Below are 23494 nucleotides of genomic sequence, written 5' to 3' on the forward strand. Positions count from 1 at the left end.
AGGGCGGTGACTTTTGATTCTGAGATAATTTTTTTTACTCTGACAACTGCCTGGTAACAAGGTTTTGTCGGTGTGTTTTCTTTGTTTTTAACCAATTGCTGTGCGCAGCCTCGACCGCCCGCGCTCACTGTGATTCCCATCAGTGATAGATTCACAGTCAGCAGGAGCATTTATTGTCACCTTTGTTTACGTAAATGCTGATAAAGAGTGACGCAACGGTCCAGATCGCTGTGTCATTTACCCGCAGCTCACGGTGGAAAGAAAGCAATCAGTTAATCTTTTTCAAAATTGAACTCTGTCTGGATTGTTTAGTGCATGCTAATGACACAAGCGCTGTCAATGTCAGGGTCTAGGACACGGGTCACCAACTTTTTTGACTTTGTGGGTCCTGAGCCGTATAAAGGGCTACCAGTTTGCTAGATTCTCCTGAAAAAACAAACTCTCTGAGTTATATATTATTATTAATGATACTTGATCTATGTGAAGACACTTATCGAGCTCATGAGTTATCAATAATTACCAAAAGTGACTTAACAAGGTTGGATAAAATTGAATTTTAGACGCAGCTCAACGAGCGGTGCAATTTTTCGAACGGGTCTGCGGGCTACTCATGGGGTCCTTGGGGGCTACCTGGTGTCCGCGGGCACCACGTTGGTGACCCCTGGTCTAGGATTTGTATTGCTTTCTTTTAACAATAACACCATAAGTCTCGGATTTTGACGTGCAGGCTCCGGCTTTCCTCTGGCTCATCCTCACAAGCAGAAGCCTCTGTGTGCCCTCTCGGTGGTACTGTGCTGCCAAAAACCCAACAACAAATAAAAAAAAAACCCCGGTATATTAAAAAACGAAAATTCAACCACCAGGAATGGGCAATCAGATTTCAGAGAAGTTCAGCGCCGCCCACACGCCCGCCCCCCTCCCCCCCCCCCCCCCCCCGGCTCCACCCTGCCAGAGGTCCCAATGCAGCATTTGGGACTTTGTGATGACAGTGTGCTCCGTCGGGGCTCTGGTGAACAGGTGAACGCTCGGTCATTACGTCATCCGTGACTCTCCTGGAAGCTCCGCACAGGTGAGGGAATTGAGCCTTGCTGCCTTTGCAACTTCTTCCACCGGCTGGAAACATTTCTGCGCGTGCGCTTTGATCCTTTGCTGTTTTGTTTCCAACACTAACAGACAATGAACCCAGTCAAGTGTTCCTCTGATGGGTTGCGCTTGGTGAAAGACTAATTAAGGAGGCTGCTCAAGAATCCCGCGCTGCACCTGGATTTGATAAACGCCTGAATCCACACACACACACACACACACGCGCGCACAACATGACGACTTTCGGTGAAGTCCTGCGGGAGGTCGGCGAGTTCGGCCCCTTCCAGAAGCTGCTCGTGGCCGCGCTGTGCACGCCGGGCATGTTCGAGTCCTTCGACATCATCGGCCAGGTGTTCACGGGCCTGAGCTTCCCGCACCGCTGCAAAACCGACTGGATCCTGGAGCGCGAGCCCGAGCTGACGGGGGACAGGATGAGGAACCTGACGCTGCCGCTGGGGGAGGACGGAGGCTTCGACAGCTGCAGGATGTTCACCCCGGTGGACTGGGACCTGGAGACGATCCAAGCCACTGGGATCAACAGCACCAGCCCGTGCCTGCATGGGTGGGTCTACGACGCGCCCGAAGGCGCCTCCAGCATCATGACGGAGGTAAAGCGAACCAAAGTTTCTGACCCCTTGTGGGAAATAAGCGGCTTTGCGCGATGCGCCCGAGGGGGGCTTCGTTCGTTTTTGCCCGTTTGTTTCTATGAGCCGTGACATGTGCTGCTGGTTTGAATCTGATCCTCCTGCCTCGGCTGCTTTGTCTTCCAGTTCGATCTGGTTTGTGGCAAGAGCGGCCTGATTGAGGCGTCTCAGTCCCTCTACATGACGGGCTTTCTCATTTCCACGCTGGCTTTCGGGACGATCTCAGACAGGTCAGTGTTGCCCAGGGGGCTGCCGCCCGATTGACGTCATCCCGAAAACCGTTAGGTCAAGAGGGGCCAAGGATCATCCCAATACCTGGTGCCAGTGTACATCAATCCTCTCTGATTGGTGTACAGTAGGATTGCTAATGATCAATTCATTAATTTATTAATCGTTAGTTGATTGATCTTATCGATCGACAACAATTAAATGGAGAAGCGGCGAGAACCGAAATTTCACAATGAAAAATGTGCAAGGAACACATTATTTAACACTTAAATGATGTTGAGGGTCCAATGTGACCCATTTTTACATTAGAGAACAGTAAAAACACCCTAAATATTTATCCTCTGACTTTAAGTTGACTTCTAATGGGTCATATTTCTATAGTAGTTTAAAAGTAACTTGTTCTAGGTATGTTATGACCATCACAGTGTCTACAGGTGAATTGCTATCTCCCGCCACTACACTGTTATAGTGAGATTAACTACCCGTGTAAAAAATGTTTTCATTCATTCATTCATTCATTCATTGCAACCGACTGCTTAATGTTTGCGATTGTGGCTTTCCATCGATGATCAAATGGGAATGACTGGAACAGGCCGCGTCCTCTGCTGTGTCCTCAGGTACGGCCGCCGCCTGTCGGTGCTGCTCGCCATGGGCCTCCTGCTGGTGTGCAGTCTGGGCACGGCTTTCTCGCCCAACATTTACGTCTTCTTGTTCTTCAAGTTTTTGTGCGGGATGTCCGCAGTCCTCATTGGAAACTTGACTGTGATGGGTGAGTGGCGCTCCACGGAGCTCGTCCACCAGACCAACCTCCCCGAAGTCTATAAATTGACCTTTTGTTGAAAAACGCTTCAATTCAAGGTTTGGAGTGGACGTCTCCCTCCAAGGCCGCACTGTGCACGACGGCCATCATGCTGGTGTCCTCCTCCGGCCTGGTGGTTCTGCCCGCTGTTGCCTACTTGGTCCCTAATTGGAGGATTCTGCTGCTGGTGCTCTTCAGTCCTCTGGCCATCATTTGGGGAATACTCTACAGGTGTGGTCACAGGTGTCAATGTAGCCGGTAGTGAATGCGAGGTGTCACTAACTTGAGGGTCTGTACCAGGTATCTCCCGGAGTCGGCTCGCTGGCTCCTGGCCCAGGGCAGGAAGGAGGAAGCTCAGAAGGAGCTGTTGAGGGCAGCGAGAGTCAATGGGAAGAAGTTGCCTGAGAATTTTCTGGAAAAGGTGAGACAGTTTCATTTTTGAAGGCCAGTAAATCCAAATTTGATTTGGCATCCACTGATTTTTCTTTCCTTCTCAGATGGAGGCAGGGCTCACGCCCAAGAAGGAAAACATTCTGGACGTCTTCCGGATCTCGTACCTGAGAAAGCGCACCCTCATCTTGGGATCCGTCTGGTGCGATCCGCTCACCGTTGGCCCATTCCTTTTCCCGTCTTCACCTCACCTGACGGTTGGCCTAACCTCTCCCCCTCACTCGCAGGTTCTCCACCAGCCTGCTGTACTACGGCCTGAGCCTGAACGTCGGCAGCTTCGGCCTAAACATCTACCTCACGCAGTTCATATTTGGCGCCGCGGAACTTCCCGCCGTCTTGAGCGGTTTTGTGCTGAACGAGCGTCTGGGGAGGAGACTGAGTCAAGTAGGATTCATGGTGTTCGGGGGTGTCGCCTGCCTTTTGGTCCTCGCCGTCCCAAAAGGTACTTTCACCACCAAGCGTGAAGAAATGGAGATAATCAGTTGTTGGCTTGTTTTTATTTTTAATTATAATCTTTTATAGCTTTACTTTGACGGGTTCACGCTTTGAATTAATGAAGGTCAAAATAAAAAATCTTATCATACATTATCATCCCAGACTTGAGCAGAGCAACAGCTCGATAGTTCTCCAGAAAAGGGCATTGTTTAGCCTTCAGTGGGAGGCCAAGTTTGTGCCTCCCACTGAAAGCTGGTGTTCTGTTGGACCTTCCACACCTGTTAAAAGGAACAAAAAATGAAGATAGCTGCCAGCCAATCTGAGGAGAGAAGAAGTGAGTCACTAACCTGGGAGTGGCTGTGACTGATTCACAGACATGAGTCGTCTCGTACAATTTGTTGATTGTGCAGGAACGACTGAAGGTTTATGGACACTGCCAGGCTGGACCAAGCACGGGCAAACTACGCAACTGCACATGCGGCCCGTTAAGAAACGCACAAGCTGTGGAAAACATCAAAACATTTGCACCAGTGTCTGAAACTCCTCCTTTAGACGTCATGAATTTGTGATTGTTTGTGCAATGCTAACGTCCGCCCGTTGTGCTTGACCTCGCCAGACCTCCCCGTGGTGACCACAGTGATCGCCATGATCGGGAAGTACTCCGTCACCGCCGCTTTGACCACCGTCTACGTTTACACCGCCGAACTGTACCCCACCTCTCTGAGGTAAGGCACGAAACAAATGCCGACGACGTGGCCGCTCCAGACGTCATTACCTCTCCACCTCTCCACCTCCGTCCCCCCTGTAGGCAGAACGGCATGAGTCTGAGCTCGGTGTGCGGCCGCGTGGCGGGCACCCTCTCCCCTCTGGTCACGCTGCTGGCCGTCTACCATCACGCCATCCCCATGCTGATCTACGGCGTCATGCCCCTCATCGCGGCGGGCTTCTGTTTGCTGCTGCCCGAAACGCTCAACGTTGAACTGCAGGACCACGCCGAAGTCAGGTCAGCCGTGAACCCTGCGAACCGTGATTGGACGAGACATGGAGTGAAAAAAAAGTGCTATTTTGAAATGCAAATTTTTTTCCGCTTACAGAAAACTTGAAGCTGGACCCACGTGGGACTAAGTCTGTGCAGAACAAAATCATTATGTGATAATGTTGTGGGGCGGGTGCTGAGTTACCAATGATGAAGGTGATCTATAGAGGGGGCGCAGTGAGGATGGCGTCATTTTTTGTGTCTGACCGAATGAATATGCAGATACGGGCGATTCTGGCAGGATTCAAGTTGACAGGTTTTTTATAATCAGGGTATGTTTTTGTTTTTTTGTTTAAAAAAAAAAAAGAAAAGAAAAAAGCTTATTTTGACTGCGGGGCTGTGCAGGCACAATGCTCCAGGACCTCTGTCCGTCTTCGACGCCCACTTTCTCCTACCGTCAGGGTCAATGGGTTTTTTTCTGGAGCCTATTACAGCACTCACACACACTCCAATTTTAGAATTCTCAATTGACCTCTCGTGCATATTTTTGGACTGTGGGAGGAAACCGGAGAACCCAGAGAGAACACACGCTGACACAGGGAGAACATGCAATCTCCACACAGAAAAGGCCCTCGGGATCGAACCCGCAAGCTTCTTGCTGTGAGGCGAAGTGAACAAATATTTCAGTTTTTTTTATTGAACTGCATTGATGTACTTGTTTGTAATTTTTTATTGTACTTTTGCTGTTTCTATGGAGGTTCTCAGTCATCCAGGTCTTAATAAAGAGTTGATTAGCAGCCAACTGGACTTGCTTCTTGGTTCTTCTGCTCTGTATTTGGTTCTGGATGTCCCCGATATCAAACCAAAGCTGAAGAAACGTGCTTTAGGTGGTCCTGAGGGTCGACGCAGCCAATCAATCAATCAGAAGCGGTTTCGTGACACCCATGTGTGCTCCCCTGCTGTCATGTGACTCATTAGAATCACCTGGGCTGTGTGGCCTTGCAGGTGGCTGCTAACTGGTGCGTTTGGCCTCCTCATCTCTTCCATGATGAAGGTTGTGAGCACTGGAGTCCTCATCGGAGGGGAGTTTCTCCTGAAGATGCAGGTACGCAGCTGAGGTGATCTTCTGCGCTGAGCCATGCATTAGTGTAGTTTTGCGTAAATATTCAGAAGTTCTGTCAGAACTCCTTGTTGCATTCAGATCTCCAATGATATGAATAAAAAGAAGGAGAAGCTTGTTTTGAGAAGATTTTTTTAAAAGATGGAATTTGGATTTTTAAGGATAAGAGGTTGGAAAAGAGCGTTGCAAATTAAATCCTAGAGCTAAGTCTTTATTTTAGATGGCGGCATTCATGTTCATGTTCCCTTCTGATACCCAACCTGTTACACAAGGAACTGCAAGACGCACTGTTTGCACATTGGTAATTGGAGTTGGGAGCAATATACATTCATGTGGGTTAATTGTAGGAGGGTTTCTCACAGAACAATGTTCACAATTGACAACTTCATCATTTTTTCACGTCTGACGACATAGCCAACTGTCAATCAAGAGGAATCGCAGCGCCCCCTCCTGGATTCACCCCCCATCTCATCCATTAATTCCTACAGAGGGTCCGAGGGGCGGGATTAAATGCAGCATCGACCCTATGAGCGTCGAGTTTCACTGGAGTGGCAACAAAAAGAAAAAAAAAGAAAAAAAAAAATCCACGTGGCTCCATTGTAGCCCATTGAGGCTCGACTTCAATGGACTGGGACGCCACGGAATCTGATCGGAGATAAGTTTCTGATTTTGAACCAACTCGTCTCGGAGTTTAACGCATTTCTAGACGATGGAATGGAAACACAAAACGACATATTTGACCTTTGACATTTTAGGGGAACCTGAGCTTCCCTTGCAGTGCTAGCCAGATGGGCCCCCTCGCCTTTGAACATAGGATTTGCTGAGGACGCGTAAAGGGGAAAAGCCAAAACTACGAGCTGCTAAATCCACAGATAGATTGTTGCCCTGGATACAGAACCCACGCAACCAAGTCCAAAAGGGCGACGGAGACTTCACAACTGCTCGCATTTAGACCTTTGTAGGCCGCACGATTCGTTGTTTGCTACTGTTCGAAAACGAAATAAAAAACAAAAACAATGACGGGTCTTTTTGTCAGTGTGTGCGAGTCTCGGTGAGCAAAACAAGAGAGAAAGTTGCAGTCAGACCTTTAAAAATAAGAAGAAAAAAAGGGGAGGAGCGCCGAGGGCGTAACGTCATTAATGATTAAGTGGCAATATCAAACCTGAGTCTCGTGCGTGGCAGAGAACTCGGAAGCGGGGAACGTTGTTTATCTGGCGCCGAGACGCTGAACCGACCCAGCAGCGCGACGCCATGAGCAGCTTCGGGGACGTCCTGGCGGAGGTGGGCGAGTTCGGCCCCTTCCAGAAGCGGCTGCTCGTCGCCCTGTGCCTCCCCAGCATCTTCGCGGCCTTCAACACCATCGGCCAGGTGTTCACGGGCCAGAGATTCCCGCACCGCTGCAACACCGGCTGGATCCTGGAGCGAGGGAACCTGACGGAGGAGAGGCGGAGGAACCTGACGCTGCCGCTGGGAGAGGACGGAGGCCACGAGAGGTGCAGGATGTTCACGCCCGTGGACTGGGACCTGGAGACCATCGAGGCCCGCGGGATCAACAGCACCAGCGAATGCCTGCACGGATGGGACTACGATAAGCCTGATGGCGTGTCCAGTATTGTGACAGAGGTAACGACAAAGAAAACAACCAAACAAACAAACAACAAACAAAAACTTCCGCTGAGGCTTGAATCCCTTCTGTGTTTCAGCAATTTCTCAGTTTGCTTCTTCTCTTTCCATCAGATGGACCTGGTTTGTGGCAACAGTGGCCTGATTGAGGCGTCTCAGTCCCTTTACATGGTCGGACTCTTGTTTGGAGCTCCAGTATTTGGAGCAATATCAGACAGGTGAGTACTAAGTGATTGAGTCACTTATTAAATAATGATGATAATAAAAAGAGGAACTTGGCTGAGGGCCAAGACAGTCTTGAATTGCTATGTCATGATATGGGAAGTCTGCCAAGCTCAGATAAAACGTTCAATGAATTAATCAATCAATTGGCAAATATACTTCTGTATATCTTTAGAATTTCTTATTTCCCTTCGAACAGATGATACAATCTTCTATTTTTAGGTTCGGCCGGCGCAAGACAATCCTCGTCTGCCTCTTCCTCCTGCCGGTCACTGCTGGGGCGACTGCGTTCTCACCAAACATCTATTTTTTCATGGTCGTAAAGTTCTTCTGTGGACTGTGCGGGGCCATGCTGATGACCACATCAGTGTTAGGTGGGTTGTTTTGGTCTGGAACGTCATTTGTTTGCGCCGCTTCTCAGAGAGAGCCCCCCCCCCCTAGAAACGCAAAAGTCCTGTTAATTGCCCCTTTTTGATGTCACAAAGGGCACGGCTACTTCCCCAAACTTGGCGCCCGCACCTCCAGCCAATGAGACAACTTAGTTTTTGTCCGCTTTAAAAACGCGTTTTTGTAGAAGGCTGTAAACAGAGGGCTAAGTATTGTGCGATGGATTTTTTTTTTTAACATCATGAGGCAATGTTGGTGTGTTTGCATACATTTGACGGACTGCGCGTCGCGGTGGCAGGGGTGGAGTGGAACGCGCCCTCGAAGTCGGCCTTCTGCACCACTTCCATCCTGCTCGTCTATGAGTTGGGCCTGATGCTGCTGCCCTGCCTCGCCTACCTGGTGGGCAACTGGAGGAAGCTCCAGGTGGTGCTCTTCAGCCCCCTCATCGTCGTCTGGGGACTCTTCTACTGGTCAGCAGCCGCGGAAATATCGACCGCGTTCCCTCGCCGGCCGTTACATCTCTGGAGCGTGTTGCCCGCAGGTTCGTCCCGGAGTCGGCCCGCTGGCTGCTGGCGCAGGGCAGGAGGGAGGAGGCCGAGCAGGAGCTCCGGAGGGCGGCCAAGGTGAACGGGAGGAAGCTGGCGGACGACTTCTTGGATAAGGTCAGCGCAGAGGGAGCACGCTCCTACCTCCCCGCTCCTCGGCTTTGCGGCGCCACACGTCCGAGCCTTTGCCTGCGCTCTTGTGCTGTGAGCAGGTAGAGATGGACGTGCCCAGCAGGAAGGGCAACATGCTGGACGTCTTGAGGATCCCGTACTTGAGGAAACGCCTCATCCTCATGTCGCTGATTTGGTGTGTCCCGCTTTCTCACATTTACTTTATCGACCTACCACTAACAACTATTTTGGGAAAAGTGACTCGGCTGCCTCTCCACATCTGGTTCCAGGATCTCAACCAGTCTCGTCTATTACGGCCTGAGCCTGAACGTCGGCAGTTTCGGCATGAACATCTACATCACGCAGGTGGTGTTCGGCGCCGCCGAAGTCCCAGGCAGCCTGCTGAGTTTCACTCTCAACGAGCGCATTGGGAGGAGGCTGACGCAGTCGGGCTCGCTGATCTTCGCCGGCGCCACCAGCCTCTCGATCCTCGCCATCCCCAGAGGTACGCTGGTGGCGCTTGTTTGTGGTTTTGCGTTCGTGCTTTTGACCTGCCGAGCGACATTTTAAGCCGTCTCGTTTTGACATCAGCAAGGAGAAAATGGCTGTTTGCTTTATTGCTGCGTTTATTGGGTTGCATTGGCTGCTAACCATAAATGGAGCGTGTGCATTCCTCGGCCTCTGCAAAATAAAAGCACGAAACCTCTATTAGTTCTGTGGGTGTAGAAAATCCCCCAAACAAACCTGAGAAGCTTAAACTCATTCAGAAATGTCAGGGATGAGTCTGAATTGACCAGGTCAATTAGATGATCAGAACTGCATTGATGAGATACATTTCCTGAATTTTTTTTTATCGTTAGTTATTGTTTCACGTGGCCCTGTTTACCTGACGCGCTTCACCCATCAGACCTCCCTATGGTCATCACGGCAGTCGCCATCGTTGGGAAATTAGTCATCTCCGCCTCTTTCACCAACATCTACGTTTACGCTGCTGAATTGTACCCGACCAGTTTGAGGTAAATGTCAAGTTTGTACTCATGGTTTAATTCATTTTAAATTAAGACATAAAGACAACTGCCAACATGACTTTAAAAAAAGGAATAAAAATGAACAACGTTCGTCCCTCCTGCAGGCAGAATGGAATGGGTGTAACGGCCATGTGCGGCCGTGTTGGAGCCATCCTCTCCCCTCTGGTCACACTGCTGGCCGCCTACCATCACGCCATCCCCTTGCTGGTCTACGGCATCATGCCCGTTGTTGCTGGTGGCCTCTGTTTGCTGCTGCCTGAAACGCTCAACGTTGAACTGCAGGACCACGCTGAAGTCAAGTGAGTCCATTATTGATAAACGTTTATGAATATGATGATGAGATTTAAAAAAAAAAAAAAAACCCAACCTGTAGACATGAGGATAAATAACCAAAATTTTGAGAAAATGTGACACTCCTTCTTTGTTCTATTGATTTGTAGGAAACCAAAACCGGGGCCTGCAGAGAAGGAGTGGGAGGAGAAAGAGTTCTTGAAAGCCTGAGTGTTCAGAGTGTCTGCTGTAATATTGAATGCACTGAATGAAGCACTGAACAAAATGCGTGTTTTATGTTTAAAAAAAACTTTTATTTGTACAGCGCTAAATCGCATCCGAAGACGTCTCAAAGTGCTCTTTTATGTCCAAGCAAAACTACGAGGAAGCGTTTCGTTACATGCCCCTTTTCTACAATTGCGTGACTGCCCTCTACTGGTGTAATGTCAAAATAAACGCTACAACATTTAGTTTTTTCCTCTTTTTCCAGCAATTAAACAGAACATTTAAACAGCAGGTTTAGTCAGAACCACTCATTTATTAAACGTCTGTGTGAATGTGAAAAAGTAAGTATTTTTTTTTCTTTACTTCTCAAGTTTGTTTTGTTGTGCACAAGGAATGATTTCAAGAGATTTGTTTATTTTTAAACTGAAGCCGTCAACAATATTCACGTTAAACAGTTTACATGCGTTTATTTGCTCCTTGCTCACGACGTTTTATTATTTCAGAACAGCGCCTTACTGCTCTGTGCTTCTGCATTTTATGTGCTGAGTGACAACATTTTGACACTGGTGGCATTGCAGTACGGATCACTGTGTACATAAGGAAACGCCGCCTTTACTAAATGATACTGACGATACTCTGACAATCAGTTGGAGCTGGAAAACAAGTTGATTTCATTGACTCAGTGAAAGAGATTTGCACAGCAAGCCGTCTGTGGTTGATTATACTGCAGTGAAAGTACGCTGCATGTTACTCATTCATTAATCACAATTTGTCACACTGTGAGATCTGATCAGCGGGTCGGCCCTTGGATGGTGACTCAACCATGTTGTTGAAAAGCCTTTTCCATGATGTCACTGTCTCCCATCAGATGAGCGCACACACAAAAGCACACTTGCAGAAACAACAAGCCAAGCATTGGAAGCTGTCAGCGGCTATAACAGAACAAGTCGTGGCATGAATGTAATTTGAGCGCCGCTCTTCACTTCCATGCTGGTTTTTCAACCTTCTTCTGGGAGTCTGTGTCCGGGTCGTTCTTCTGAAGCCACAGGTCCTTGTGCTGAACGTGCCCAAAGCCTTCGTCGTAGTTGCCTTTTCGTCTGAACAGTTGCTGGTAGTGGAATGTGCAGTACAGCTCCCCGTACATAGGTACATAATTGGACATGCTACAAATGAGCACATTCACGTTAGTTGGGCATCGCATGATGGAGGAAAAATGTTTGCTTTGATTAGTTTTGATTGTGGAGTGAAGTGTTGATTAATCCTTTCAAGTGATTTGAAGAATGGACAATTGGCAGGATTCTGGATCGATCTGTGGTCTAAAAACTTAATATGGTGTTTTATGGTGGCAGCAAATCATCTGGAGGGATTTCATTTTCAAGTTTTACTATATTTCTATTTTTATTTATTGAAGAATTTGCAAAAAATATTTTTTTTTCAATTGGTGATTAGTGTTTCAGTCACTGCTTTGAACATAATTATGTATATATATATATATATATATGTATATATATTAGTCTCACCTTAATTTTTTCTTGCATTTTTTACAACAGAAGCACGTCTTGTGGAACACGTGCTCGTCTGTTGTTATTTTTTCCATCAAAAACACTGGCGTTAAGCATGCAGAGCACGTCTCTTGTGGGACTGGTTGAAACTGATGAAACCAAACACAGATGAGACAGGGGGGGTTACTGTAAATGCTGTTCTTGAATTGCTGGCAGACATACAGACAGAAAGAAATGGCTGCAGTTCGTCTTCCATTTCAATTTAAAGAGAAATAAAAGTGATCACAGAATAAAAACTTGAAAAAATACATCAAACAAATATGAAGTCAAACAGGATAGTAACTTGTAACTCATCGTCTCTGAAAAACAGGGTTTTACAGGTTAAGCCAAGACAGTCAGATAAAAACAATCTCTTTTCACCAGATAGACCAGAGTCTCAAGACTGGAAAACGGGTGGACGACGGGTCCTTTAACTTTCTTGGCTGTTCTATGACTTCCGATGAATCGGCAGTCGGACTTCCGGGTACTCGGTGACCTGGAAGGGCGCCACGCTCATTACCGCCTGACCCGCGGGCGTGGCCGTCTCTGCCTGGGTGGTGATGACCGTTTTGCTGGAGTAAAAGCGGTTGCCGAGGTTGTCGGTCCTCTCGTAGTTCTCCCTGACAGTTTTAGCGCCCGTGAAGCCGTTCCCGTCGACGTCCGTCTGCACCTCCAGCACGCTGAGCTCCCGCTTGGGGTTGTTGTGGTTGTTGTGAGCGGGCTGCTTCTGGCCTCCTTTCCCTGGGTCCTTCTTTCTGTCCTGCGCGGGACTGTTGCACGCCAGCGTCTTGGACGTGCGGAATTTCTTCTCCGTCATGGGGCTCTGCTGGCACGTCGTGCAGAAGTTGGCCGCTAGTGGGGGCCCCTCTGCGCCGCTGCACTTCTTGGCGGCCGACTGGATGGAGATGAAGGCCGGCGAGGATGGAGGACTGCCGCGCTGCTTCGCGGCAGGCGACATCCCCTGGTGGTTTGCAGCCGGAACTGCGGCTCCCTGGGCTCCTGAGACTTGTGGCGCACGCGATCGACTGGAGCCGATGCTAATCTTGCTAATGTTAGCCGAAGTCGCCACCGCTCCCATTGACTCCTTGAACAGGCACGACAAACCAGCTATGTCCGACTCGGATTTCAAAGTGGAGACGGAATACAGGGCCTTCTTTATGGCGCCCTCTATGTCCAGGAGTCTGGCCAGAGTTTGCTCCTTCAGATTCATGATCTCCTCGCTGGCTCTCTCGAGGTCTCCAAACACGTGCGCCATGGAGGACTTGTTGACGGCGGTCTCCTTCACCTCCTCTTTCCTCTTCGCCTCCATCCGTTGCTCCCCCCCGCTGGATCCTACGTTCTCAAACGCCCCCTTCAGGGACCCGACGTCCACGTCGCTCGTGTCCTGCTCAATCTCCTCCACGCGGCTCAGGATGCCCTTGAGCTCCTCCTGGCGGCGCAGGTTGTCGAAGATCTCCATGGCTGTCGACACGTTGTCCTTCATGATCTCGTCCATGTGGACCGACAGACGCTGCCTCCGCTCGTCCTCCGTCTCCACCCGCCTGCTCCGCCCCCTCATCTTCACCCTGCCCTCGTCCTTCCTGCCCTTGGTGTCGCCGCTTTCGCTCGCTCCCGGCGGGCCAGCGGGTTCTTCGACCACCTCTGCGATAACTGGGGACTGTTTGGGGTTTTGGTTGTCCGTCTGGGCAATTCTGACTCTTTTCGGTTTAACCGGCGGAGTCTTTGGCAAAAACTGTTTCTCGCCTCCGATCCTCTTACATTCCTGACGAGAGACCACGACTGGTTTATTGCCTACTAGGTCCTGCAGTTTTATTTCCACTGTTGCTAAACTGATATTCTCATCTGTGTCTTTGCGTTCTGAAGAGACGACAGAACTTTGGTCCTGATGCTTTTCTGGAGATACTGGCCCAGGTTTTTCACACGTTTCTCTTGTTTTAAGATCATCTGTTTCAGGCTCTTTATTGTCATCCAGCTTACTGGTACTAGTTTGGGCTGCCTGGGGATAACTTTTGCCAGTTGACTGAACATCTCTTTTCTTTGCCTTTAAGTGATCGGGTTTAGGAGGTATTGCTGGTTTGGGACCCACACGTCTCCTCCCTGTCTCTGCGCCAGCATCTACTTTAACTGTCATACTTTGACTTTGAGGAGCTGCACTCCCTTCGGAGACCTCCTCACTCAGTTTCTCTCCATTCTCCACTGGTTCAGTAAAAGAGCATGGCTCCTTCTTACTGGCTTCCTGAACTGGCACATCCGCATTCTTTGATCTTCCTTTGTGCGCATAGGATGAGTTTCTGTATATCATAGCTGCCCTGAAATCCCCTCTGGTCACGTTGATGTTGGATCTCTCCAGGGAATTCAGAGCCGCTGCAAACGTCCCCCGTAAAACGACTTCCTCGCCCTCTTGCTGTGCAGCTGCTGTGTCTGTACTATGTTCGGCCTCGGTGTCGGGTTTCTGGGCCACCTCTGGGTCTTTTTGAGTCTGTTTACTGCTTGTCTCGGCGGTTTGTGCCTCCTCGGGATGACTGACGTGATGACAAGTTTCCTCCAGCTGTCTGTCTAATTTCTGATCAGAGATTTGAGAGGCTGGTAACTCAGTCTCCCTCTGTGTTTTGTTTGGATCTGCTTTTCCATCCTCGCTTTCTTGTTTTGCATCTGTTTTTGGAGTATGAATGCTATTTGTTACAATCAATCCAGTTGGTTCTTTTGCGGGTCCTTCAACATGGACTTTCTGCCTCTGTTTGGCTGTTTTGCTCAAAGCTTTGGCCTCGAGCGTCGCTCTTTGGAGGGTCTCTATTGCACTCTGGAGGCTGGAGATCTCATCAACGTCATCTACAACCTCGACTAATTCAGCTTTGAGGACCTCGCTGTCCTGTGTGTTCATGTGCATGTATGGTTGCTCTTTGATATGTTTGCACGATCCCTCCCGCTCCATCAACAGATCCTCTGGCTGCTGCTTGGTTACGCTGCACTCCGGTGCTGACTGGTTCATTCCTGCTTCCTGCTCCAGGATTTTTGTCTCAGCTTGAACACTTCTCAAAGACTCCATGTCCCCTTTTTCAATGCAGTTCCAAAAGTTCCAGAGCTTAATGTTACCTTTGACCTCTACATTAGCTGGATCTCCCATAGCCCCCCCACGGGTCTGATCTTCCAAAACATCCTCAGGACATCTTTTTATCAATGTGTCGGCCTTCCCTTCGCCTCCCTGCAGCTCTGACTCGTTGCACTCGACGGTTTGTGGTGGACGGTAACTTTTCACATCGTCCTCGTTAAAGTATTTGTAAAGAGAGTAGACGATGACCTCAGAGCACGTGTCTGCCTTCCTCTGGATGACAACCCCTTTCCTTAGAGAGTTGTCCTGATTGAGAATGTCCTCCACCACCTGGATAACGTTGGCCGTTTTGAACTCTGCATCCTGTCGCTGGTGCACCTGCACTGGGATCTTGGTGGCTGTCGTGCGGCCACTGCCATCTTCTTTCAGGTACATGATCTCGGGCTTCAGGTTCGCACGCGGCAGCAGCTGCAGTACCAGGTTTTGCGCGCCACCCTCAGCAACCTCGTCATAATCAAGCTCGGGCCCGAGCTCCGAGAGCGTGAATTTGGCCCTCTTGGCGATCATGGTTTCATTCACCTCAACGATGGAGCCTGCGGAGTGAATGACATTGGCGCGATAGAGTGACTCCAGCGTCTCCTTGATGTTCTCCACCATGGCCTCCACCTCGTCCTTGTTCTGCCGGCGGATCCTGTCGAAGGGCATCGATTCAAACAGGTGGGCTCTGCTCTTGACATTGGTCGCTGGATGATCCTGCGCTTCTCCGCCGTCACCCGCCAAGACCCGGGACTTGGATGAGTAGTTCTCTCGCTCCATGTTGGCTGAAATAAATGGATTGTTTTGGAAAAGGGCGGCGCTGGTTTTGATGTCTCGATCGGGGAAACTTGATGTTTCATCTTCAGGAACTGTTTCGGTGGTAGGACCGTCTCCCACTCTGGTAATGTCCTGGTCGCTGTTCTGAGCATTTGGCTCTTCCTTCTTGGATTGAACAAACACTTTGTTGACTGCATTGCTTTTGCTTACAGTTGGTAGATTTTTATTCAGCTTGTGGCCCAATTCGCTATCATTCCTCTGCAGTTTGTCTGAATTGAATCTGGACTGATCCTCAAAGATCCTCCGGGTGGCCTTGACGTCCACAATGATCCTCTCCTCCTCCTCCTCCTCCTCGCAATCCGTGTCAGGAGCCGCTGTTTTGTCATCCGGCCTGACCTGTTTAACACTTTCCTGACAGGGCGTCTCCACACTCTCCTCGACCGCAGCTGTGCTGTCGCCTCTCGGCGCCTTTTCCTTTCCTGCGTTCCTCTTAGGAGCGTAAGGGGATGCTGCGTTGCTGGGGGAGCAGCTCTCGAATATCAAGCGTCTGGAGAAGACCTCCCCTTCGTATCCGCTTTCACCAGCTGGCACTCTGGTTTCAGAGCCAAAGACCTCGGCCAGCTCTTCGTTCATGACGTCGTCCAACTTCTTCAGCTCCGGGTGGGTGTGCTTCAGGAGCCTCCTCAGCTCACATTTTTGTCTCCGCTGGTACAGTTTTTCCCGGGAAAGCCCCGCAGAGGTGTCTTCATGCTCTTCGGCTGATGGAGGAGGCTTGAGGTCACCTCTGCCCTGCTCCGAGTCCTCAGCCATCTTGGAGGAACAAATCAGTTTTTTCTGGTTAGACAACGATTTTTGTCCGGGCCTCCCGCCGATCAAAGTCATGCTCAGTAGTAGCGAGTGCATTTGTGCAGCATTACCTTCATCCTTAGTTAATTTATCTTCCTTTCAGCGTGTTAAGTGTCAGTGGGTTAGTTGGGCTTCCAATCGAAGAAAATGAAAGAAAATCCAGAAAGAACACATCCACACACAAAGACAGTGATCTGTTCTTCTACTTGGAGTGCAAGTGCAAATCCAGCGTGTGTCACACTTCATTGTCAAGAACTTATCGTGCTTCTTTACCTTTGCGGCTTTGACTGATCTCCTTCGTTCAGGTGATGGCTCTCGCACCTGGTTGAAAAGACAAACATACCTTCATTCCCCCTTCTTGGATCGTCACGATGTTCACATTTGTAACGACATTTTCATCCAAACGTGAACGTGCACTATTGATGGGCCTCAACAAATCTGGTTGCTCATTCAGACGATGGGAGACGGGTGTTTACCGCTTTGGTATTCGTGTCCGCTGCTTCCTGAGGTGTCACCTTTGACATGTAAAGAGCTGATATGGCTTTAACCGACACAGTCAGGTTCTCCTTGTCCTGGAGGAGAAGACTGCTCCTGAAATCTTCTAGCAGCCTTCGGTTTTCATCTGAGGAAGCAACACACGATTGTTTTCATGCGCCTGTGATTTAGATGAAAATCATATGATTGAACTGCTTGTTTGCAGCTCTGTGGCGCACTCTGATTAAATGGTGGGTCCGTGTTGACTTGGTCGCCACTGAACCAGGCGGGTTTAGTGCTTTTAGATAGCAGCTGCTCTGTTGTGAGGTTATAAATACCCTTTACTCTACTGACACAGATAGAGACTGTTACGAGCAGGGGAGTGAGAGCAGCGAGAAACAACCGGGCATAAAAAAGCGAATGCAAACACATAAGGACTCAATATTACATAGAAATACAGATACTACATATAAAAGGTGGGTATTGTCATAAAACTCACTTTAAAACATTTTCATCCTTCATCCAACTATGAAGAACTCATTTTCGTCAAAAAACAAAAGGTGTAACCACAGGTTTCCAGGGTTGTATTATTAAAAACACATTATCAAGCAGTGGAATACATTTCTACTCACAGAAACTGGGCAGGCTTCAGCTTGCTCCATGCCCTCCTGCTCCTGCCTTTGTGTTGTGAACGTGTTTGGTCTGATTTCAGGTCCGGCGTGTGAGCCCACCAGCGTCACGTCGCTCGGCTATTCTCGGTGCCTCTCTCTCTACCTTGTTCCCGCCCTGGCGACAGCTGAACCTTTCACCCTCTTGCACTTACTGGAGAGCTCGCTGGCTATTTCTGTGTTGCGCTCCCAGAAGTGGCCCACTGTGCGAGCACCAGGCTGAGTCAATCACCCCATTCTTGCACAGTCACCGTGCCGGGTCGGTCGGTCGGTCGGTCGGCTGCCGCCGTCTCCGTTTCACCTCTTCTTCCTTTCATGCGGTTTGACCCGAGCGGCTGCGGGGCTCAGCGGAGGCTCTCTGGGAAACACTTCCCTCAGACACCTGCGTCTTTTAGGCCCGCGTGAGGGTTCAGACACACTCTGAGTGTGTGTGGAAGGGGGGTGGATTTTTAAGTATGTTTGGATCAGATTTTATTTCAAGGGTAATTAATTTCCTTGTGATAACTAAAGTAGATTTCAGTCTCCATCATTTTCCATTGACTTTATACATTTATTTTGGGGGCCTGTCAGATCAAATTGACCTCTATTTGTGTTGAAGGATGTATTTTTCTGTGTTTCGTTGTCAGACAGGGTTCCTGAGCTCATGCTAGACTTTTTTTTTGTTCATAGAGAAGGTAACTTTGTACTCACCAGCTTGGGAAGCTGCAAGTAGCTCAAAATCAATTCCTCCAATGGTTTTTCTCCTCTCCGTCCTGGTCTTAGCCACCACCTGGAGAGACAAATGTTTTCTCTCAACAATTTTTTGTTTACATTTTCAGCTTTAATCATGTCATTGTTTGTATAATTGAAAGGGCTCAAAGTGTCCCCATTTTCAGGGCTATGGTATAGCAGCTTTGCATATTTAATTACAAAACAAAAATTTAGCCTTTCATGAAGGACAAAAAGTACCTTCTCAGATAAGCGGCCATCTTTCAGTCTGCTTGCAGGACGAGCGGCGGGACCTGTGGCCTTCGGTTTCTCTGCGGGTCTCTGAGTCTTCGCCACATCTCCATTCATCACCTTCTTGGTGCTGGTCTCCTTGTAGGAAGACGAGCGGACTGCCGACCTTGAACTGCCCTTTGGCTCATTCTGCGAGAACTCTTGGGGCTCGAACAGAGACCTGAGGCTTTTGATGGTGACCGGGCTGGTCTGTTGGTTGCTGGCTGACTTGCTGCTGGTCTGCAGGCTGCTGGTTGACTTCCTGCTTGGCTGTTGGTTGCTGGCTGTCTTGCCGCTGGTCTGCAAGCTGCTGGTTGACTTGCTTCTGGTCTGCAGGCTGCTGGTTGACTTGCTGTGGACCAGGTTGCTGCTATTTGTAGCATGACCTTTATTGTCTCTTCTTGCCACAGCTTCTTTTTGAGGTTGTTTAATCTCAGGACGAGATTGGGATACCTGATGGTGACAGAGACAGATTAAAAAAATAGGAGCTTTACATTATTGTTCCCACAGTTGGGATAATGGAAGAAACGTATCCTTTAATTACCTTTCTTGACTTTGGCTCCTTCTCGTTCAAAGGTTTTAGCACAGGTGTGGGCTCGCCCTCCGCAATTTGATACCTGTTAAACACACAAGCCAACATATTAATCATTACATGTGCAGTATGCAGAAGGTTAGAGGTGTTTTATTTTCCTTCATTTCCTGACCTGGCAACCAGCCGCGACACAGATATGGCTCGCTCCTCTAGCTTGGGCTCTGTCCAGGCGGCCTGGTCACCTGTCGAGGACAAGCTCAGCGACTGGGCTCGCTTTAAGTTGCTCCTCCAGTCCATTCCCGTCACGCTAACAGCTCACCTATAGTGTCGTCACCCGCAGAGAATATCATTCATTCATTCAAATCAATGCTGCGTCAAGGCACTGCTTTTTGCATTACATTCTGCTTTCAACAAAATTGGGATAATGCTTCCTTGAAGCAGTTATTAATCAGTTATTAATCAGTCATTAATCAGCAACATAGCAGAAATAAGAATTGCATACTTTCAATAAGTCATTTAGAGAATCAGCAATGAAACAGCCAAGCAAAGGAGTGCAACAACTAATAGCCAAAAGTTGTATAGCAGCTGTGTATGAGCTAAGAAGAAGTTGCCGGACAACATAAAGAGAATTTAGAGCGCAGTCGTTACCTGAGAGAAGTACGTCAGCGTCCGTCCGCCGCGGCAATGAGCCACTTCCGCACCATCACAAGAGTGACGCCTTAGTTGGGCAAAGTTCTCTCTCTTGAAACGCTGTGACCTGTTTGTGAATACAATGGGGAGAAAAGACGTAGAGGACGGAAGAAGCTGGCTGGTGACTTTGGACGCTCCAGATACAGCAGTAATTAAGTGATCTTTGAGCGACCGACCACAGCCTACGTCCAGATAACACAGACTTTATTGACCCTGCGGTGGAACACACTTGCAAACAGGATACGCAGCCAAATTGGGTAATAAAGAGACACTTGCTTTCCTGATATTTGGTGTTGACAAAAACACAGGTTACAGATTGGCTTTGTGGTGTAAAAACAAATTAGTGTTATCTATTTATTTATTTATAGGGCTTTAATTCCATCATTTGTGCAAAGCAGCAAACATGCTTTTGTAAGTGTGTCACAAAAAGCAAAGTTAATCAAAAGAGATAAAAAGAACCCCTCGACCTGTTGACCCTCAGGGGTCATGGGTAGAGCAGAGGCCAGCAACCCTGTGGCTCCAGAGCCGCTCTTTCATCCCTCTGCAGCAGCTCCCTGTGGCTTTGGAAGAAGAAAAAAGAAGCATTTAATTAAAAAAGGGTTTTATTTTAGTTTGTTGATTTTTATAATGTAATTTTAAATTTGAAGATTATTGTGATCTTGTAAAAACAAAAAGTGTTAAGTTTCTTAGTTCTGCTCCTGCTGCATCCTGTTCTCGGTCCTTGTTCTGCAGCTGGTCCTGGTTCTTCTCCTGATCTTGCTCTTGGTTTTGCACCCGCTTGTGGCCCTAGTCTTGGTCTTGGTTCTACTCCTGGCATTGGTCCTGGTTCTACTCCCAGAGCAACAGGAATCACTTTGACACTCTTTATTCATTCACGACAGCATCAAATATGAACTGTGTGCTTTTAGATATTTGTCTAAGAAGTGAAATGCATGAGTAAATAATTAAGTAAATTTCTGTCCTCCGCAGAGAAGCAGGCGGCAGTGAGCCCCGGAAAGGGAGCTGCATTAATACACATTAGCCACTTGAGGGCAGCAGACCAAACATTGCAATGACAAACTACTTGAAGAACATACTCATACTATAAAAGCTAAAGTGCTGTATTACACTGGGGTATGACTGTTGCTGACATGTAACCAATGTCATTCTCAAACTCAAAATGAAGTTTAGGGCATAAAAATACTTAACAGCAGCACGTCAAGTGACACGACATGTCAATTGCTCTTATGATTCAATATTATTTTACAGGATTAAAAAAAAAAACACAGACGCTCGCCTTTATTTAATTCCTTCCGCGATCAGATGTTAGTGTTTGACTTCCATAGCTTCTCACCAATGAGAGGATTGTGTGGGTGCACAGAATTCATATTCTCCCCTTTTGGTCTTGCATTCTATTAATCAGTCTGCAGACAAAGAGCAACAGCAGCAGCAGCAGCAGCAGCAGCAGCAGGAGCAGCAGCAGCAGCACACCCCTGGGGGCAAAAAAATGAGAGATTCAGCTCAGCCTGGCTGTCTCCGCTCACCCAGCCCAGCCTCCCCCCACAGCCTCCCCCCTCCTCTGACTACAGCCCTCATCCCTCCTTTAAAAACCCACTCCTGTCTCTGTCTCAGAGGCACTGGAGAGATGAAAGGGAATGTGCAATGCGCCGCCTCTGACTGTGAACCGTGCAGTACTGTTGGGGAGGTGGGGGAGAGGTGGTGGGGGAAGGGGGGGGGGGGGGGGGTTTACTGGCCTTGTCTGTGTTTTTCACAAAAAAAAGAAAAAAGAAAAACCAGGCAGAGCAGCAGCCTTGCAGCCGCCTGCTGCTTTGGAGGGGCGGATCTGCGGCCGCTCGCAAGGAGACTTAAATAGCAGTGATTACACTCTGTCTGCTGAGGGGCCTGCAGAGGGAGGAAAACATGACAGATACACATGTCTGACTCTGCTCGGGGCCTTAGGTGTTGTAAAGAAGAAGAAAAAAAGGGACCGTCGTCGTTGTGGCTGCGTTGCACGAGCAGTCCAGCAGGGAGCGGTAAAGACCAGACAACTCCACCCCCCTCCCACAGAACAAAGTGACGTTTTCCTCAAGATTTGGGTTATGCGGGAACGCTGGAGCGAGGCTATTCAAGGCCGAAGTGGGTTATTTCAGTCCAGCAGAAGATCTCACTGTGTGCAGCAGCCAGCCAGCCAGCCAGCCAGCCAGCCAGACAGACAGACAGACAGACAGACAGACAGGGAGATGAAGTCAGAGCTTCTGGATGTGTTCCCCGGCCCCTGATGAGCAGGGTTTATTAATGGAGGAACCAATGTGTGTGCAGCAGAGAAGTGTTCAATCATCGTGATGCGTTTTACCCCGAATCACCCCGGCTGGCTGCTTGGTTGCTTTGATCCCCCCCCCCTTACTTTTCTCTTTTGCAACATCCTGTCTGCATCACGACGCTGCTGCTCTGAGGTCTGCAGAGCGTGTGATACCAGCTGGATGGCATGCTAGATGTGAGGGACACACACACACGCGCGCGCGCACACACACAGGCGCACACACACAGGCCACATACCAGGCCTCTCACACGGCCAGCAGTCATGAGTTAGCGCGCGGGGGGGATAATATCCATGCATCGTGACACAAAGGGCAGACACAGTGTGACTCATCACTGCTTTGTCGCCATGTGTGTGTGTGTGTGTGTGTGTGCGTATCTACACAGCGATATACTGCTCAACGTGTAATTTAGCTAATCTGTTCGATTTTTCGTCGTCTGACGCTTGGAGAAAAAACAAAGTTGTCGCTTCTTTTAGATCTGAAGCGGCTGTTCGATAATTGAGGCCCGTGAAGAAAACGTGGAAAACAGCGGCGGATCTTGAACGCCACCCTGGCTGCGGTTCGTTGTTTATTGAATGATTTAAATGCAGGATGAATCGAGTAAAGTCACCGATGCTGAGCGGTAATGATATTAATTATCATTCCGAGTCTCAGCTTCTCCCTCCTGCCACTGCTTGTTGTCTCTTTTATTACTTGTTCCCGGACCTAGAAGGTGGAGAGAGGAGGGGAGGGGAGGTGGAAGGTGTGGATAGAATCACAGATAAATCTACTCGTTTCCTTTGACTGAGTAATGACTACAAATCCCTCGCGAGGGAAGGAATGTCTGAACCTCCTCCTCGTCCAAAATTCCCACCCAGTCGCGACGCAAACCCCCGTGATTATATTGCCGTATCCTGGAATATGTGTCAGAGACGGCGCGGCTGCCTGGCCGGCGGCCTGCTTCTCCGCCGTTTCTGCAGTTGAGTTCAACCCCCGAGTGTTTCTCGCCTCCTCTTCTTCTCAGCGGTGGCTGAAAAAGACGGAGAATGTGTGTGTGTGTGTGTGTGTCTGTGTGCGTGTGTGTGTCACTGGGAAAGTGTGTTCTACCACCCAACCCTCCCGACACATGGCTGTGATTTGCCAGGACACTCCCTCGGTCCTGGGAAGAACACGAGCAGCAGCAGCAGCGCAGCAGTGCGTGCAGTGCGTGCTTTCTCCGTCCTCTGCCGCTGCTCGTGCGTGTTGCTCCGCAGGTGTGTGTCTCCCTGCGAGCGCGCGCCGAGCCTGAGGGGGAACGTGCTTCGGTACAGCTGACTGGGAGTGACTATGACCTAACCCGTCCCCTTTTTGTCCATGAGAAGCAGAGCCGGGCCCCACCCCGCCCGCCCGCCTGCCTGCCGACTGCCTGCCGACTGCCTGCCTACCTCGCATGTGTTTGTGTGTCGGCCAGAGTGCACGTTTCACACATGTGACCGCCGCGG

At 49.2% G+C, this 23494-nt stretch overlaps 3 protein-coding genes across 5 annotated transcripts; 2 read left to right on the top strand and 1 right to left on the bottom strand.

Moving 5' to 3' along the window:
• Positions 1–1308: 1308 nt before the first annotated feature.
• On the top strand, positions 1309–4902 carry LOC142904400 (solute carrier family 22 member 13-like). Its single transcript, XM_076050474.1, has 10 exons — positions 1309–1691; positions 1854–1957; positions 2573–2724; positions 2814–2985; positions 3055–3175; positions 3252–3346; positions 3432–3646; positions 4256–4364; positions 4448–4642; positions 4734–4902. The coding sequence occupies exons 1-10, from the start codon at positions 1317–1319 to the stop codon at positions 4762–4764; spliced, it is 1569 nt and encodes a 522-aa protein (XP_075906589.1). The 5' UTR covers positions 1309–1316; the 3' UTR covers positions 4765–4902.
• A 1180-nt stretch (positions 4903–6082) lies between these two features.
• LOC142904328 (solute carrier family 22 member 13-like) lies at positions 6083–10391 on the top strand. 2 transcript variants are annotated; one of them, XM_076050355.1, is made up of 10 exons: positions 6235–7358; positions 7473–7576; positions 7803–7954; positions 8266–8437; positions 8509–8629; positions 8725–8819; positions 8914–9128; positions 9531–9639; positions 9756–9950; positions 10092–10391. In XM_076050355.1, exons 1-10 carry the CDS (start codon positions 6987–6989, stop codon positions 10150–10152), a joined length of 1596 nt encoding a protein of 531 aa, XP_075906470.1. In that variant the 5' UTR covers positions 6235–6986; the 3' UTR covers positions 10153–10391. The 2 variants fall into 2 exon arrangements, 1 of the variants encoding a protein (XP_075906470.1); XR_012929379.1 differs by lacking the exon at positions 10092–10391 and having other exon boundaries at positions 6083–7358; positions 9484–9639; positions 9756–9895.
• A 1556-nt stretch (positions 10392–11947) lies between these two features.
• On the bottom strand, positions 11948–20057 carry LOC142904327 (xin actin-binding repeat-containing protein 1). 2 transcript variants are annotated; one of them, XM_076050353.1, is made up of 8 exons: positions 19696–20057; positions 19220–19366; positions 19060–19132; positions 18486–18968; positions 18228–18306; positions 16872–17017; positions 16669–16716; positions 11948–16359 (listed from the first exon to the last, which is right to left on the bottom strand). In XM_076050353.1, the coding sequence occupies exons 2-8, from the start codon at positions 19342–19344 to the stop codon at positions 12136–12138; spliced, it is 5178 nt and encodes a 1725-aa protein (XP_075906468.1). In that variant the 5' UTR covers positions 19345–19366; positions 19696–20057; the 3' UTR covers positions 11948–12135. The 2 variants fall into 2 exon arrangements, with proteins under 2 accessions (XP_075906468.1, XP_075906469.1); XM_076050354.1 differs by lacking the exons at positions 18228–18306; positions 18486–18968; positions 19060–19132; positions 19220–19366; positions 19696–20057 and adding an exon at positions 17502–18214.
• Between the last annotated feature and the right edge of the window lie 3437 nt (positions 20058–23494).

Source organism: Nelusetta ayraudi, unplaced genomic scaffold, assembly GCF_046127955.1.
Source record: "Nelusetta ayraudi isolate G7.1 ecotype Tasmania unplaced genomic scaffold, CSIRO-AGI_Nayr_v1 ptg000127l, whole genome shotgun sequence".
In the NCBI taxonomy this organism is placed as follows: domain Eukaryota; kingdom Metazoa; phylum Chordata; class Actinopteri; order Tetraodontiformes; family Monacanthidae; genus Nelusetta; species Nelusetta ayraudi.

Coding starts and splice junctions, on each gene's coding strand:
- LOC142904400 (XM_076050474.1), top strand. CDS start 1,317: ATGACGACTTTCGGTGAAGTCCTGCGGGAGGTCGGCGAGTTCGGCCCC. Junction 3,176..3,251: donor CTGAGAATTTTCTGGAAAAG/GTGAGACAGTTT, acceptor TTTCCTTCTCAG/ATGGAGGCAGGGCTCACGCC. Junction 4,365..4,447: donor CTGTACCCCACCTCTCTGAG/GTAAGGCACGAA, acceptor TCCCCCCTGTAG/GCAGAACGGCATGAGTCTGA.
- LOC142904328 (XM_076050355.1), top strand. CDS start 6,987: ATGAGCAGCTTCGGGGACGTCCTGGCGGAGGTGGGCGAGTTCGGCCCC. Junction 7,955..8,265: donor GATGACCACATCAGTGTTAG/GTGGGTTGTTTT, acceptor TCGCGGTGGCAG/GGGTGGAGTGGAACGCGCCC. Junction 9,951..10,091: donor CAGGACCACGCTGAAGTCAA/GTGAGTCCATTA, acceptor ATTGATTTGTAG/GAAACCAAAACCGGGGCCTG.
- LOC142904327 (XM_076050353.1), bottom strand. CDS start 19,344: ATGGACTGGAGGAGCAACTTAAAGCGAGCCCAGTCGCTGAGCTTGTCC. Junction 18,969..19,059: donor AGGAGCCAAAGTCAAGAAAG/GTAATTAAAGGA, acceptor TGTCACCATCAG/GTATCCCAATCTCGTCCTGA. Junction 18,307..18,485: donor ATGGCCGCTTATCTGAGAAG/GTACTTTTTGTC, acceptor TTGTCTCTCCAG/GTGGTGGCTAAGACCAGGAC.